The 16,821-nt window shown below is 42.4% G+C and overlaps 1 protein-coding gene across 2 annotated transcripts in view; it reads left to right on the forward strand.

Moving 5' to 3' along the window:
• LOC123769187 (uncharacterized) overlaps positions 1-16,821 on the forward strand; it is a 179,604-nt gene that overhangs the window by 144,482 nt on the left and 18,301 nt on the right. For both annotated transcript variants that reach the window (XM_069317003.1, XM_069317001.1), the window contains one exon: positions 1,425-1,546. In XM_069317003.1, coding sequence (XP_069173104.1) covers positions 1,425-1,546 — 122 coding nt within the window. The remainder of the gene's footprint in view (positions 1-1,424; positions 1,547-16,821) is intronic.

Here is a 16,821-nt window from a genome sequence, read left to right on the forward strand (position 1 = left end):
AAGTGTTGAAGAGGATACCCTTGAAGAGTAGTTACGAGTTGCAGTAGTCTGAAGGCTTATCCTTCTACTGTACCACCCTCCGGGGATTTCGGGTGTGAGTAACGGTCCTGGCAGGGGCTCCTGGAGTTCCTGCACCGGGGCAGACACAGGGGAAACATGCCACAATATATACATGGTTTATATATGACGTATTGCTATGTTTCTTGTAAGTTATTTGCGTGAGTTATTAATAGAGTTATAAATATTTAATATGTTTTTTCTACCAAGAGAATTAGAGTAACACAGTTGAGTTTCAGTAAAGTCGCAGAAGCCTAATGGAGTAAGCTTAAAATTGTCTGCTCTTCATTTGTTTTGCAATATTTTATATGTATGTATTTGTTTCCAATGTTTAGCTAGTTTATGAAATTAATATATAAGGTTAAGCTAATTTCATAACGCTTGTCTTTACCAAAGATGTTTACCTGATGCTTTACTGTAGAATGACAATAATCGTTTTTTTTATATATTGAATGGTAGGGGCTGGAAAGAGGCAATTGTCTTTTTGAGCTTGTATGGGAGCCTTCGAAGGTCTTTGACTGACTGTACTACAAAAAATAAGTCCTGTTGATGCGAAAAAATCAGATTTAGTTCCCATAGTTACGGTCCCAACAGCTCAAACAAGAATTTGTAATTCTGTAAGTTGCTGGGAAAACCAGTAGGGGGTACACATCATCCTCTATGATTCGGATATAATGTTTCAAGACCCCGTTTGTGTAAGATTTCATTAAAGGTTGCCACTGGGTGGACGATAAGGTAGGCTATCTTAGCTTATAAGACCTGGCATACAGGTCAATATTCCTCGGTTGTACTGGGGGACGTTCATTGGCGGGTTCAGCTCCACTTCCTAGGAAGGTCAATGGTGAGTCCGCAGCCTCTGTGAAGGTATTTGGGGGTCTCCTTTGTGCTAATTGTGGAATGAGAATGGCTAATAGATGACTATTGTCATCTAATATGGAAAGTTTAGAATCATTATATAAAAGTATATGATCAATTAATGTCGTTAGTATCCACTATATGACCACTATGTGACCAGTATAAGACCAGTAAATTACAAAAAAAGATTATTATCAGTATATAGAAAGTATATGTCTAATAGATAATTAGTATTTTAACTATACATGGTCTCTACAAGACAAGCATGCAGTCGGTACATAGTCAGTATGACCAGAAAAGGTCATTATATGTTCAATATATCGTCAGTATAACATAAATGACCAATGTATGACGATTAAATGGCCAGTAAGAAGGCCTGTGTGGCTAATAAGTTAGCAGTAGTTATTACAGTAAAGATATCACAAAACATTCACATGATGGGGATCAGTCATTCAAAAATGTATTGCTTAGAGAGTAGATGGAAGTGCATTAATTAATAAGTATAATTCCAGATCCTATTAACACGGCCAAGAAGCAAAAGACTGCAACTTCGCTGCAAAGTTCCTTCGGACAAAATCCTCAAGGAACAAATTCACCTGGGGCAAGCACTTCAACGAATCTAAAACGGCGTTCAGTAAGTTATTAATATATTAATAATTCCTTAGAAGTGATTATTGAACAGTAAAGTTATTTGAGACTCAAAACAAACAAAGCCCACTTCGAGTCTTCCTAGGTCACCATCCATATGATGTCTCAACCCCTTCCATCTCCTGCTCAATCATATCTGTCAACCTAACACAACTCTGCTTCACTCCCATCTCTTAACCGCCTCTACTACCTCATCCATTTCTTCACAGTCACATTTATCCCTTTGTCTACACCATTTCTCACCTCCTGCTCCCTCTTCAGTTCCATGTGTAACTCTAACCATGACTTGTTTCATCCCAATTACCAACACCACTTACTTACCCCTTCAACATTTCCGCCTCTCAAATCCATTTATCCTATCTCACATCCACCCCTTCATTCCTGCTTCCATCCTATCTCTCAACCCCATCCATCTCCTCATTCATCCCATATCTCAACCATACCCATCTCACCATCTCTCAAACCCAACAGTTCCTTCATTCATCCCATTTCTCAGTCACGCCCATACTTGCTTCCACTGGGTACCCAACACCTAATATATTCAAAAGCTCACACTACCTTCCTCTCTTCCATACCATCTAACAACCTCATTAATCTCATACATCGCATCACTCAGCGCCAGCTGTCTCTCCACCTCTTATGTCACTTAACCACGCCCTTCCCATCTTCCATCCTTTATCTCAACCCAAGTCATCTCCTCATCCATCTCGTCTCTCAATTCCTTTCAGTCACTCATCTATCCTGTCTCTCATCTTCACCCATCCTATCCCTTCTTGCATATAATTTCTCAGCCCACCCATCCCCTCATTCAACCCATTACTAATTCCCCCCCCCATCCCCCTCATGCCCTTCAATCTCAAATCCCCCGATATGTCCGCATTCAAATTTCACCCCCACATATTCCCATTTGTTTTACATCTTTCAACCCTACACATATCCGCTTCCATTTCATTTGTTAACCCCATCTATTTCATTACTCCAATCTCTAACTCCATGTAAAATTATCCCTTTTGAGAGGTTAATAGGTTACAAGTATCTGTTGGACAGAACGGCACTTCGTAGTGCTCAAAATGATAATTGAACCGCACTACGTAGGCACCAGAGGTGACCTCAACAATATTACATGTGACCTCAGTCACAAAGGACTGAACTAGCATAAAAACCAATGCTGAGGATAAATTATACTTTAATGACTGATCAGAGATGCATAGAGCAGCTGCAGGAGTCCAAATCCTTGACACTCCTTATCCACTGAGTCGTGGAGTTTCTGGTACCACTGAGGGTGGACATCAAAGTTGCTCATATGGTCCTTTTCATCAAATAAATTTATATTTGATGAGTATGGCCATGAAAAGGGTTCGAGTCCAAGTAATCCAGACAACAGACAAATTGATCACTTATGAAACAGGAATGGCAAAGTCGGTACGGGGTACAAGGGTTCTGAAGGTGTGGGCATAAAGGCACTTGTTGTTCAACAAAGAGTTTATTCATAACAGCTTAATACTAACGATACATGGGAAGAATAATCTGACGTTATGTTAATGTCTGTTGTGGCACTTGACAAGGTTAGGCTAACCGGAATCACTGCTTCGGACCGCTCACGATACTGCTGACCCTAACTAATCTTAACAAAGTGGGCAACCACTCCAGACGTAATTGCAGCTCTACACGACTGCGGCAAGTAGCAATAACGCACAGTGAAACGACAACGGACACACGCTGGTGTCAGATGTGAAATCTTAGACCAGTGTGGGATGATTGATAACTTAAACAACAACGGACAGACCTCTCACCAACCTGTCCTCTTAAAAATAATGTCGCTTTTGGCCGTTTGCCCGTATGGCCGAAAGTGGACGTAATTTGAAAATGAAAAAAAAAATTAAATAAATTTGGGATTTTTTTTTTCAACAACAGTAAGTTAAGAGTCCTCTGATAGGTTAGGTGGGGCAGGAAATTCTCATAAGGTTTCAGAACGTTATGAAAAACGTTAATTGAAAGTTTCCTCTTGTAACCTTACCGAGTAGGCCGGACGACTCAAACAGAAAACGGGACAGTACGTCACTTTCGTGAGTCGATTTCATTTCAAATTACGTCCAAATTTGGCCACAGTGCGCATACGAGCCAAAAGTGACGTTATTTTAAAGAGGATGGGTTGTGGAGGCGGCGAGGCGTGAGGTGGACAGGCTGGCGGCTACAGTTGGATGAAGCCACATGCGCGCGTGACCTTAAAGTCGAGATTTGCTTAACTTCCCCACCAATAAATGGGGAAGGCTCGTACACAATATACACCGGTTTACACACTAGTGTGATATTTGCTGAAGGCTGACTGAATGCACGCTGGAATATCTTTGGGGGTACCATGTGAGGGTGCTCTGGGGAGCAATGGCGTGGACGGGAAAAATAATCAAAGTTCACTCTCCCAGTATTGAAGATTTAAGCACGATCCTCCCTCAAACACATAGAATCCTTTTTCAAATTCTTTTTTCACAGTTTACTGAGCAATGAAATGACGGATTGCACTCGGTGAAGCTGATAACACGCGATCACTTGAACACAGTTTGGTTGCACCTGTGGGATCACACGTGTGGCGGCTATGTTGGTAGTCCTCGTATCTTCGCTATATTGACCTCTAGCGGCGCCCCGCTACTGTATGATTCTGCAACTGCAGTGGGGGACGGCATAGAGTCAAATTTAGCTCGCTGAGCGGTAACATAGACGGGATAGGCCTAGGTCTTGGCCAAGACCAGGACTTCCACGTCGTAGCAGCTCGGTGTTCAAACACAGAATACCAGCCTTTGGCGGGCTGGCCCGGTGCACGCTTTCCCTGGTGCCAGGCTCGACCAATCAGCTATGCGCGAGGGCCTAAGGCCCATCGTGCCGGACCCAATCATGATGAAGCCGGCTGGTGGCGTCACGTCATCATCAGGGAACCGTTAACCACCTGAAGACAGTCCCCTTCCCTTCTCTCTCTCTCTCTCTCTCTCACCCTTGTTGCTATGGGCCAACCTTACAAGAATTCAGGCAAAACCTGTAACTATGTGCTGAAAACTGGTACCGCAACGAGGGTTGGTTCTTTGGAATGCTGAAGGCATACGGAGTCCAAAGACACTTAATTTCGACCTCCTATCTCTTATATTAAGAGAGATAGTTTTTTGTGCACATTTGTGCACATCCCAGAAATTTTCTAAGGTCGAAATATTCATTTTCTTCTACCATCTAATAAATGTGAGCTAGCTGAGAAGTCGGCCGGAGGCCACCTTCTCACAATCCTAACAATCCTTGTCTACAGCCCATCTCTCATTGCCTCGTTATTATCTCATCATTCCGACCTCCCATACTACCCATTCCCGCACCCGTAACATATCTTAATTCCTTTATCCTTCCCAGTTCTCAAAACAACCATCTCCACATGTATCCCTTTTCTCAACCCAGCCAATCCCCTCATACATTTCAGGTCTTGACCCCTACCAATCAGCTCTTTTAAAGAAGCTAATTCTGTTATGCATTCCTTCTCTTAATCCCCCAATCCTCTCATCTGTCCTATCTCTGAGCCAAACTCACCCTGGCATTAACTCCATCTTTCAACCCATACTCATCTCCTCATTCATCACAACTCTTAACCTCACCTATACCCCTTCCATTCTATCTATAAAATCAACATATTCTCACCTCCATCCCATCTTTCAACTCTACCTGTCAACACTTGTTATATATCTTAATGCAACCTTCATAGCTTCTTTGCTCTCCTATCCTTCCCATCTCTCAACTCCACCCACCCTCTCATCGATTTGATCTCTCAAACCTGTTATGCTATTATCTTTTCCATACCAGTTCTCAACCCAGTCCCTCTCCGTTTCCGACCAACCTCCCAGACTTCACTCATCTCCGAATCTGTTCCTTCTCTTAATCTAAAAAATACCCTAACTTAACCTTTCCCTTAATCCATCTTACCTCTCAATCCCACCCTTCTCATCGATCCCATCTCTTATCCACACTATTATCCACTTCCATCTTAATTTTCACCCCATTCATCCCCGCTTCCCACTTATCTATCCTACATCTCATCCCCCACCCATCTTCACATCCATACATCTCTAAACTCCATCTATCTTATCACCAATTTTATGAACCCGTCCCATTCTTCCTTCCGTCTCATCTCTAAAGCCTACCCATCCCCTTATTCGCCCCATCTCCCTATTCCCTGATCTACTCCAACTCCCAGTCCGTCCCATTCTCTCATCCATCCCATCTATAATCCCAGCCATTCCCTCTTATTTTCCATCCCTCATCTCCACCAGTCCTCTAATCCATCCATCACACATCATATCCTCCTTTTTATCAATTCCAATTGATGACCCTAAACACTCCCACATTCATCCCATCTTTCAACCACACCTATCCGATTATTCATTTCATCTCTAATCTCACCCGTCCCATCTCACAACCCAACTATCCCTGAACCCACTCTATCTCACAATTCAACTCTCCCTGCTCCCATCCCATCTCACAACCCAACTATCCCTGCATCCACCCCATTATGTATTCCCAACGATCCACTTATCCATCCAGCCTCTAAATTACACCCACTTATTTTTATTTTATTTTTGCAGTCTGCATTTTCATGAATCATTTATACTCTGATACTGTTTGAATAGCTTTATTACGGTGCTGTTTTCCACCTCCGGCAGCGCCTCGCCTGTCACCAGATCTCTAATACCATTCAGGGTGAACCATCTGGGATGTGGCGTGTGCTGGCCGAGGAGGTCATCCACGTCTCCATTATACCTACAAGCACCACTGGTTGCGATATAGACTCACATTCCAAGTGAGTTGGGTTGTGAGCGACTGTATCAAAATCACTTTCATCATCTCCATCACTGCTATGTCCCTTCCAGTCACTTTTATCAGCACCCGTATTCACATCATAGTCTCCAACATCTTCATTACAGTTCCCACTGTCAGGAGGATTTAGCTCATTATCATGATCAGTTGCATTCTTAAAAGCATCGACATCACTTGTTATCCGCATCTACAACACTTGTTATCCGCATCTACAACACTTGTTATCCGCATCTACAACACTTGTTATCCGCATCGACATCACTTGTTATCCACATCTACAACACTTTGCCTACCCATATTGGAAAGTTCCTTTCAGTTACACAATATATCTATCCTACATCTCATTCCCACCCAGCCTCCTTGACCCCACCGCGTTAAGACACATCGAACATAATAAAGAAATTAATTGAATTGAACTGAACACTATTTATGTAGGGCAGACGTACATTTGTGTGGTTATGTATTGAAGAAAGTAGTTTAGATTAGTATTTTATAAGCACTACAATCACCTTCTGTAATTGATTGTTCAATAAATCACTGAATTACATATTTAACAGATCTATATATATATATATATATATATATATATATATATATATATATATATATATATATATATATATATATATATATATATATATATATATATATATATATATATGTCGTACCTAGTAGCCAGAACTCACTTCTCAGCCTACTATTCAAGGCCCGATTTGCCTAATAAGCCAAGTTTTCCTGAATTAATATATTTACTATAATTTTTTTCTTATGAAATGATAAAGCAACCCTTTTCTCTATGTATGAGGTCAATTTTTTTTTATTGGAGTTAAAATTAACGTAGATATATGACCGAACCTAACCAACCCTACCTAACCTAACCTAACCTATATTTATAGGTAAGGTTAGGTTAGGTAGCCAAAAAAAGCTAGGTTAGGTTAGGTTAGGTAGGTTAGGTAGACGAAAAAACATTAATTCATTAAAACTTGGCTTATTAGGCAAATCGGGCCTTGAATAGTAGGCTGAGAAGTGCGTTCTGGCTATTAGGTACGACATATATATATATATATATATATATATATATATATATATATATATATATATATATATATATATATATATATATATATATATTAGGGTTACCACCTCTGGTGCAATTGCAGAGACCCACATCCTCGAAGAAGAAAACAAAGAGCATTCAGAGAAGATCTTGTGGATTCTCACTGAATACTTTATTCTTTTCTTCTCCTACTACCCCTATTATTTTTTTGTATGTTTTGTTTTATTTTATTGCATTGCTACAGTTTACAGAGAACACACACACACACACACAAATATATAACACTTAAACAATCAGCGTTCGAAAACCTCGTCCAGCTCCTCGGAGGTTGGGTGCGTACCCAGGATACAGCACGCATTTCCCCTCTGAACTGCAACACTGAGGCGCTGGAACAGGAAACTGGCTGCTCGTGGGTCTCTAGTTTTCCCAATGAGTTCCTCACCAAAATCCTTTAAAAACTTTGAGTACACATTTGCCCCAGGCGCCCAGAGTCTCAGAGCCTATCGGCACGAACCTGTAACAACGTTCTAGGTCTCTGTACTTGTTGATTTTCTGGGTCTCCCTGAAGGTGGCTGCTCCACCTTCCTCCGCTGAGCTGTAACGTAAATAGGTATCAGCCAATGTAGATGCACAGGTGTAATCCCATACGACCTGTTTACCTTCCCTCCATGGCTGCTGGGTGACTCCATCTGGGCGTGTTTGGCTGTTGTCAGGTCTGCACAACTGGGGTTCCCTTTGTGCTGGACACCCAGCTGAAGCCAAACTTCTCTTGATGATGTCATTGACTGCTTCATGTCTGGCAATCTTTCCCTGTGTCTTACGACAGATGAGACCATGGCTGCCGTATTGGTCTGCCCATGCATGGCCGCAAATACACCGGTGTTCGGTGGAGATTGGGGTGGCAACGCGCAAAGCAACACCAATACTTAGGGCCCGATGGTCCAGGCGGGTGTCCAAGGCGGAATTAGGGACTGCCAACAGGAAGTCCCCAGCATGGGGGGCTTGCACAGCTAGGAGTCGCGCTCTGTCCTTCTGAGAAGCTGCCTCCAGCAATGCTTTAGCGATGTTCTCCACTATGGGGCTATCCCATTTGGCCTGTTTCCCGTCGTTTGGAAAAGTTGGTCGGGTCTGTGAATTGGCAAAAGTGTCCAACTGACTAGCTCCTTTCACAAATTTGGGATCACGAATCCCAATGGAGTTCCTTAGGTATTCTGGTAGTATTTCCTTCACTAATTCACTTGTAGCACTGGTCGAGGATAAGAATGCCGGCAATGCTGTGTCGCCTTGTGAATACCTATACCTCCGAGTCTAACTGGGAGCGTTGCTTGGTCCCACTGGTCACCTTGCAGGGAGAGGTTTAACACTTTCATATATATATATATATATATATATATATATATATATATATATATATATATATATATATATATATATATATATATATATATATATATATATATATATAAATATATATATATATATATATTAGTATATTTTGGTAGCAGTCTTTCCTGTAGACATATATTATTAAATATGACCGAAAAAGTAAGATTAATAATTCTAACACGAATTTTCTCAATCTTTCGTACATTACGCTTCACTGTTGGAGGTAAATAAAAAATCACTTCTCCAAAATTCATTTTTATTTCTAGTCTGACGCGACACGGGCGCGTTTCGTAAAACTTATTACATTTTCAAAGACTTCACAAATACACAACTGATTAGAACTTACGTCTCTCTGATATTATATCTACATTTGAGTGAGGTGGGAAGGGTGATGTGGCATTAACACAAGACAGAACAGGAGGGGATATTAATAGGGTATTAAAAGTATCAACACAAGACAGAACAGAAACAATGGGTATTGAATAGAAGTGTTTGTAGAAAGCCTATTGGTCCATATTTCTTGATGCTTCTATATTGGAGCAGAGTCTTGAGGTGGGTAGAATATAGTTGTGCAATAATTGGCTGTTGATTGCTGGTGTTGACTTCTTGATGTGTAGTGCCTCGCAAACGTCAAGCCGCCTGCTATCGCTGTATCTATCGATGATTTCTGTGTTGTTTACTAGGATTTCTCTGGCGATGGTTTGGTTATGGGAAGAGATTATATGTTCCTTAATGGAGCCCTGTTGCTTATGCATCGTTAAACGCCTAGAAAGAGATGTTGTTGTCTTGCCTATATACTGGGTTTTTTGGAGCTTACAGTCCCCAAGTGGGCATTTGAAGGCATAGACGACGTTAGTCTCTTTTAAAGCGTTCTGTTTTGTGTCTGGAGAGTTTCTCATGAGTAGGCTGGCCGTTTTTCTGGTTTTATAGTAAATCGTCAGTTGTATCCTCTGATTTTTGTCTGTAGGGATAACGTTTCTATTAACAATATCTTTCAGGACCCTTTCCTCCGTTTTATGAGCTGTGGAAAAGAAGTTCCTGTAAAATAGTCTAATAGGGGGTATAGGTGTTGTGTTAGTTGTCTCTTCAAGACAACTAACACAACACCTATACCCCCTATTAGACTATTCACAACACCTATACCCCCTATTAGACAATGAGAATGGAGAGAGGTAATGAGAAGAGTACCTCACGGGTTGGTATTAGGGCTCATCTTGTTCATAACATGTAAACTATCTACCAGACGAAATATCTTCATTCTTAACCATGTTTTCTGACGATGTTAAGCTAATGGGGCAAATCATAAAGGGGAGGACTGCAGTACATTGCAAGATGACCTAGACAATCCTCAGAGACAGTCTGAGAAATGGTTACTAGACTTTAACCTTGCCTAATGCATGGTTATGAGGATTGGAGTTGGATCAAGATTTCAAACAGGTGAAGGAAAGATAACTTCAGTTGAGTAGACTGACTACAACGGGGAATTTCGGACTTTGACTCCAGGCAGAAATCTTGGAATTTTAGGAATGGGAATGGTTGTTACTGTAAAATCTATTGGAGTAGGTAGTGTGGTCAGATTTAATTAGCATTTTATAGCGAAGGAGGAGGAGGCAAGCACCAGTATAGACACCTAATCGCGATAGGGAAAATGTACATTCCTCGTTTTAATTGCAATTTTTGCACCTTCATCTGCAATGTCATTCCCTAGTGTTTCTCCATGACTTGGCACTCAATTGACAATTGAGTGCCAAGTCAAGAAACGACTGCCTTGACGTTTGAGTGTTTAAATTAATGATATGACATTTGTGATAAGAAGGATATTGTCACGTATGTTTTCTTGTTGCAACATTTCACTGCCAGTTCTTGAATCTCTGTATGTATGATGAAATGTTGTCGGTGTTCAGCAAGAACACCGACAACATATTCCAACGCCTTTTGAATGACTAGCATCTCTGTTTGTAAAGTTGAACACCCGTTTGAGAGTCTCCAACTAACTACAGAATTTCTTGTCCCTGCTGGTCTACTGATCCATCTGAGAAGTATGAGAAGCTGTCAGTTACCAAGTTTGCTTCTATATGCATCTGTCATGATACGTAGCAGATGGGGGAATAATTTGATTATTGATTATTTTTCCTACAAGAGCCATAATCATAAAATCTGCTGGTACCCAGTCTCAAGGGGCTTGCATAACCAAGTCTGGATGTATCTCGTCGGCACCCCCTCTCAGTGACAATATTTGTGATCTCAAATGTATTGATAGTGTTTAGTGCACAATGGGTCTGTTACGAACTTTATCTCCAGTAAGAGATGTTTTGTGTACAGACAGTTTGTGTAGCAATTTGGCTAAAGAGAGAAACGGTTGTGTATGAAAACAGGTGAGGATATTTGTTTCTTGGAGGCAGCAGTCAGCTGGCTGCTGGGAGGCCAAAGATCACTGATATCACTCCACCCATGAAACTAGTACCAGGAGCCAAAGGTTTATTATGGATTACTTGTAGAGTGTTTGTAAAGGAAAAATGGATTCGTTTATATGACCTACAAATAAAGTACAGTCAAATGGGAATATTTAAAAATTAATCAGAAATGGAATATCTGGTATCAAGGGGCGTGTGACTTGGCAGGCAGGGTGGACTGTATGGATAATGGCGGCTTATTTTTTATTTATTTATAAAAGAGAGCACAATAAATACAATAAAAAACTTACAGATCATGACAAAGGACAGTACAAATGAACAGCAAACAATCCACACGAGCTACAAGCACGGCCCAAAACAAAGACAAGAACAGTAATATAACACAAAGAGCAACACAAAAATAAATACAAAACAAGCACAATACATAATACATAAAACATGGCATTTACACAAGAAACACAAGAAGCGCCAAAGGGTACACACAGAGAAGCATATAAACCATTAAGGACAAACCAAGCCAGAAGGGCCACAGGTACAATGCAAAAAAAAAAAGAAAACACATACATATTGTGACAGTAACGCGTTGGTGTTCGGCTGTTTCAAAAGCTAGGGGTATGGCCTCGTCACATAAAGAAAAAAAAAGAAAAAAGCTGGAACTTTCGTCTGTGGTAAGGTAATGGGAAGACACACAAAACACAAGTAAATTTAACAATGAAATTTTAATTACGTTAGAAAAGCAAGACATGAATAAAATTGGGCATAAAAATGTAACATAAATCAACAAACGAAATAATAAGAATAATCACTGGCAAATGAAAAGTTGCATTAAGACAAGGGAATAATAGCAAAGTAAATATAGCAAAGGAAATAATGATGCTTGAATATTGGCTTCAAGCTGCCACCTCCCTTAGTACACGTAAGCCAAGGCTTAGTCTACCAATGAGACGTGTCAACTTGTGTGGAGCACGATATATTCTGTCTTCCCTAGGTCGCAGTGGCCCAGACATCAGCTCGTGTGGCGGGTGGTGGGGCAGGTGCGAAGGGCACCAGCCAATCAGCGACAGGCAGGCGATGGACAAGCAGTTTGCCGGTTCACGGTGGCGGAGGCGAGCAGGTGTGCCGGTGTTGGATACGTTTTGCACTCTGGGCAAAACTTGTTGTTGTACTTGTTGGATATATCTTCTATATTATTTGTTACAGGGACGTAGTTTGGAGGGAAGAGCAGGCTCAATCTCTCTTGAAAGAGATTATCGTCATAACTCTCCCCCGAAGCCTGCGGTTCTGGAAGAAGTACGTCGTTATGTGGTGGAATAATAGGTGGAGTCGCTTCTACTTCATAAACTCTGTAGAGGGCATCGGCTATGATGTTGTCAGAACCCTGGTATACCGGGTCTCCAGGTTGAATTTCTGCAGTTATTAAGCCCATCGTAGAAGACGTTGAGTTTAGAAGTGGGCGTGCTGCAGGAGGTGTAGGGTGGTGTGGTCCGTGTTGATGGTGGACCAAGCACTTTTCAGGTGTGGAGTGAAGTGCTGGAGCTTCAGGATGATGAAGAGTAGCTCCTTGCCAATTGTTCCGTAGTTCCTTGTAGCAGTAGTCGCTGACAGGTGTATTCTCCTCGCCTCGTTGCTGCATCACGACACCACCAACGCCGGTACCACTGGCGTCGACATGGAGGATGAAGGGCTTATCTGACGAGGTGAGAGTGGAATTAGAATATGGCAAAGGAGCACTATTATGGTCCTGAAAATGGTTGGGAATATCAGTATGGATTTTTGAATTAGAAAGCGCCGACTCCTTGTCAGTGCTTTCGGGAGGAGAAGCAGGGAAGGTCTCACTGTGGATGTATGGTTCTGTAAAAGCAGAGTAGTTTAACATGACAGTGGGAGGAGTACCATTATATAGCTTCAGGAGGTTGACGTGGCACAGCTGGGTCTTCCGCCGCTTATCTGGAGTCTCTAGAACGTAGTTATGGTTGTTTCTGCACTCCTTGATGCGGTAGGGTCCTGAAAACCTGTTTTGTAAAGGAGAACCTGGGATAGGGAAGTACGCTAGCACGAAGTCTCCCGGCTTAAATTTTCTTACTTTGCTGGTCTGGTCGTAATGAGTCTTCATCCTCTCCTGTGCTTTCAATAGATTATCATGGGCAAAACTGTGGACTCTCTCTAGAATGTGTTGAAGGTTTTGAAGAAACTGGGGCACATTCTGATGCTCACTGAAGGTGGCATCTCGTAGAGAGTCTTTGAAAGCCTTGAGGGGAGTACGGCACTTACGGCCGTAGAGCATCTCATAAGGAGATACTCCTAGGGACTCATTGGGAAGACATTACATTGACAAGACATTAGGAATAAATGTGCATTATCAGATCTATTTGCTTATCCCAATCCTTAGAGGTTTCACTACAAAACTTTTTCAGGAGTGCTTTGATAGTCTGATGACTACGCTCAAGAGAACCCTGTGAAGCAGGATGATAGGGGCTGGACAATACCTGTTTGATGTTGAACTCCTCCAGTGTCCTTTTGAAGAGATCACTGGTGAAGTTGGTGCCACAGTCGCTCTGAACCTCCCTGGGAAATCCATACTGGGTGAAGATCTTCAATAAGTGCTTCACAATCGTAGCAGCCGTAATGTTCTTCACTGGAACTGCTATGGGGAATCGGGTGGTAGGACACAGGATAGTTAAGATATAGGCGTTACCTGAACTGGTCCGAGGTAAAGGACCAACACAGTCTATAATAAGTCTGTGGAAAGGTTCCGCAGGCACCTGTATGGGAGTCAGTGGCGCTCTGGGAATAGAGATGTTCGGTTTACCTGCCATCTGACATGTATGACACTGTTTTATGTACTGTTTGACGCTATTTACCATACCTGGCCAGTAGTAGTCTTGACGAATTCCATGGTAAGTCTTGTTGAATCCGTAGTGGGAGAGTGCTCCGTGGGCCAGGTGTAGAATAGTGGGCCGCAGGCTGGCAGGAATCACAAGTTGTTCGATGTTGGCCCAATCGTCCACCTCCTTCAGTTTACTGGGTCTATATCTGCGGTAGAGCAAGTCGTTCTCTAGGAAGAACCCAGGAATACTGTCGGGTTGAGTCTCAGCCTGGAAAAATAATGGTGTCAAAGTAAGATCTTCCCTCTGCAACTTACGGAACTCCAACTTGGTCAGATTCGGGGGTAGTTTCTGAGGGTCTTGAGGGACAGCGGTAGGAGTAGAGTCAGCTGGCTGTGGTCGTGCGGCTTGTGCACGGGTGGTCACTAGAACCGGAGGAGAAACTTTATCACTCTCTTGAACCTTTGCTGGAACATACTTAAATATAGGGTTATCTGGCACAGAGGTACACACCTGGGGTTTGTCCATGACGATCAGGTTGGTCGGTTGCAGGTCTTCCGCCAAGTCGTTGCCTAGGAGAAGTTGCACTCCACGCATGGGAAAAGGCTTTTCCCTGACGGCGACTTGGACTTCTCCGTTCACGAAGGGACAATCCAGGTGTACTCTGGCGAGAGGATAAGGAGTGGTAGCAGTGAGGTCAGTGATGAAGACAGTTTCTCCGGTGTAGGCGATGTTGGGCACAGCCGACTTCAAGATGATCGATTGAAGAGCCGCTGTGTCCCTCAAGATCTTCAATTTGAAACGTCCCTCCGGATTTGAACCGTTGGCAGAGACAGTTCCAGTATACAGGTGGTTACTGAAAAGAGAAAGATCATTAACATGAACACCAACATTCATCACAGGCTTACCGGACTTAGGAGGAGTTGGTTTGGGTTTTTGCGTGTCAGTGGTTCCTCTGTATTGAGACTTACCACACTTATCTATGGTATGTCCATAGAGTCTACAATACTTGCAGTACAATTGCGAGCCAGCCTGATCGGTACTCACTTTCTCGTAACTGTACCACGATTTCTTACTGGAGGATGGTTCTGGTGTCAGCCGGTGGATGAGGCTGTAAGTGTCAGCCGACTTAGCACACTTCAGGTAGTCGGTTTCTTCTTTATCTGCTAAATATAGACGGACAGGAGGCGGCACACGCCTCAAGAATTCTTCAACTAGCATCAGGTTGACGAGTTCTGTAAAAGTAGAGACATGTGCTGCTTCCAGCCATTTCATAAAATATCTCCGTTTTGTGTTAGCAAACTCGAGAAAGGTAGTGGTACTTGCCTTCAGGTGGTCACGGAATTTCCTTCGATAACTTTCGGTGGAGAGAAGGTAGGCGTCCAACACTGCTTGTTTCAGAGTCTGGTAGTCATTCTCAGACGCCAAAGTACTGAGTGTGACTGCAGCTCTACCTGTAAGATGTACTCTGAGAAGTGTGGCCCATTGGTTGGCAGGCCAACTGAGTTGATTAGCAAGGGTTTCAAAGGTGGTAAAAAACACGTCAACTTCTGCTTCTACAAATGATGGCATTAACTTACTTGCATGTGATATATTAAAACTGATGGGAAGATTGGCAGTAGCTTGCTGGCGTTGAGCGAGGTGTGAAGTTTCAAACGCAAATTCTCGTTGACGACATTCCATAGTCAGAGTCGCTTGGTGTTTGTCATGTTCGCGTTGAATCTCCAATTCGCGTCGTTTTGTTTCAAGCTGTACTCGTTCCCGCTCACGGAGTATTGCAACCTCACGTTCCTTGAGGGTGATTTCACGTTCTTGTTCTTCCCTCCGTATGGCAGCCTCACGTTCTTGTTCTTCCCATCGTATGGCAGCTGCTTCTCTTTGCTGCTCGAGGGCTTCCCTTTGCTGCTCACGTTCAATCTTGGCCAGCTCTAGTTTGAGTTTCATCGTTGCCAAATCAGTTTTATCTGCAATATAGTTTTATCTGCAATCTTACCTTGCTCTAAGAAGTGAGCCAGTAACAGGTTGTGTATGTCATTTTTGTTGGCTTGGTAGGGAACTTCTAGTTGATACTCATGTGCAAGAGTTTGTAATTCAGTCCTCTTGGCACGACTTAAAGTCCCTATTTCACCTGCTGGATCTGCACGGAAAGCTTGGAGACGAAACATTGTGAAATTAGCAAATAAATGCACAACGAATATACCGTTGTTATATAGTGAATGTCAGAAACAGGACAACGTGGCAACTGGTACCTATCCTGTGGAATCTTTAACAATTAAAGTTAAGTACAAGATGTTAAATGATTAATTTAAATCAAGGTCGCAGGAAATCTTGTACCCGGTACTCATGTAGGAGGATAAGGGCAAGAAAATCCTACTAAACAAGTGAAACTGAGTTTCTAAAACAAATGAAACAGTTAATTGCCTCAAAAGTAAAATTGGTAGTCCAAGGATGTAGGCATACCTTGCCGAGTCTCTGTAGGACATAAGCAAGTTTTCCCACTGAAATTAATATGATACTTACAGAATTAGCGAACTTTGTTGCTCTGAAAAAGAAAGCTAATTCCCTACCAATATGTATGTATCATCATCTCTGACTGACGTGTAGGGGGTGCGAGGTGTCAACTGGTGACGAGAACTGCTGCTGAGGTCCCAATTCAGCAACTAAAGTTCGTGCGAGAGGAACTATGGCCCTCTTTATCCTCCTACTGTCAGATTGCAGAAGATTAGGTGCACTTGAC

Source organism: Procambarus clarkii, chromosome 86, assembly GCF_040958095.1.
Source record: "Procambarus clarkii isolate CNS0578487 chromosome 86, FALCON_Pclarkii_2.0, whole genome shotgun sequence".
NCBI classification, from domain to species: domain Eukaryota; kingdom Metazoa; phylum Arthropoda; class Malacostraca; order Decapoda; family Cambaridae; genus Procambarus; species Procambarus clarkii.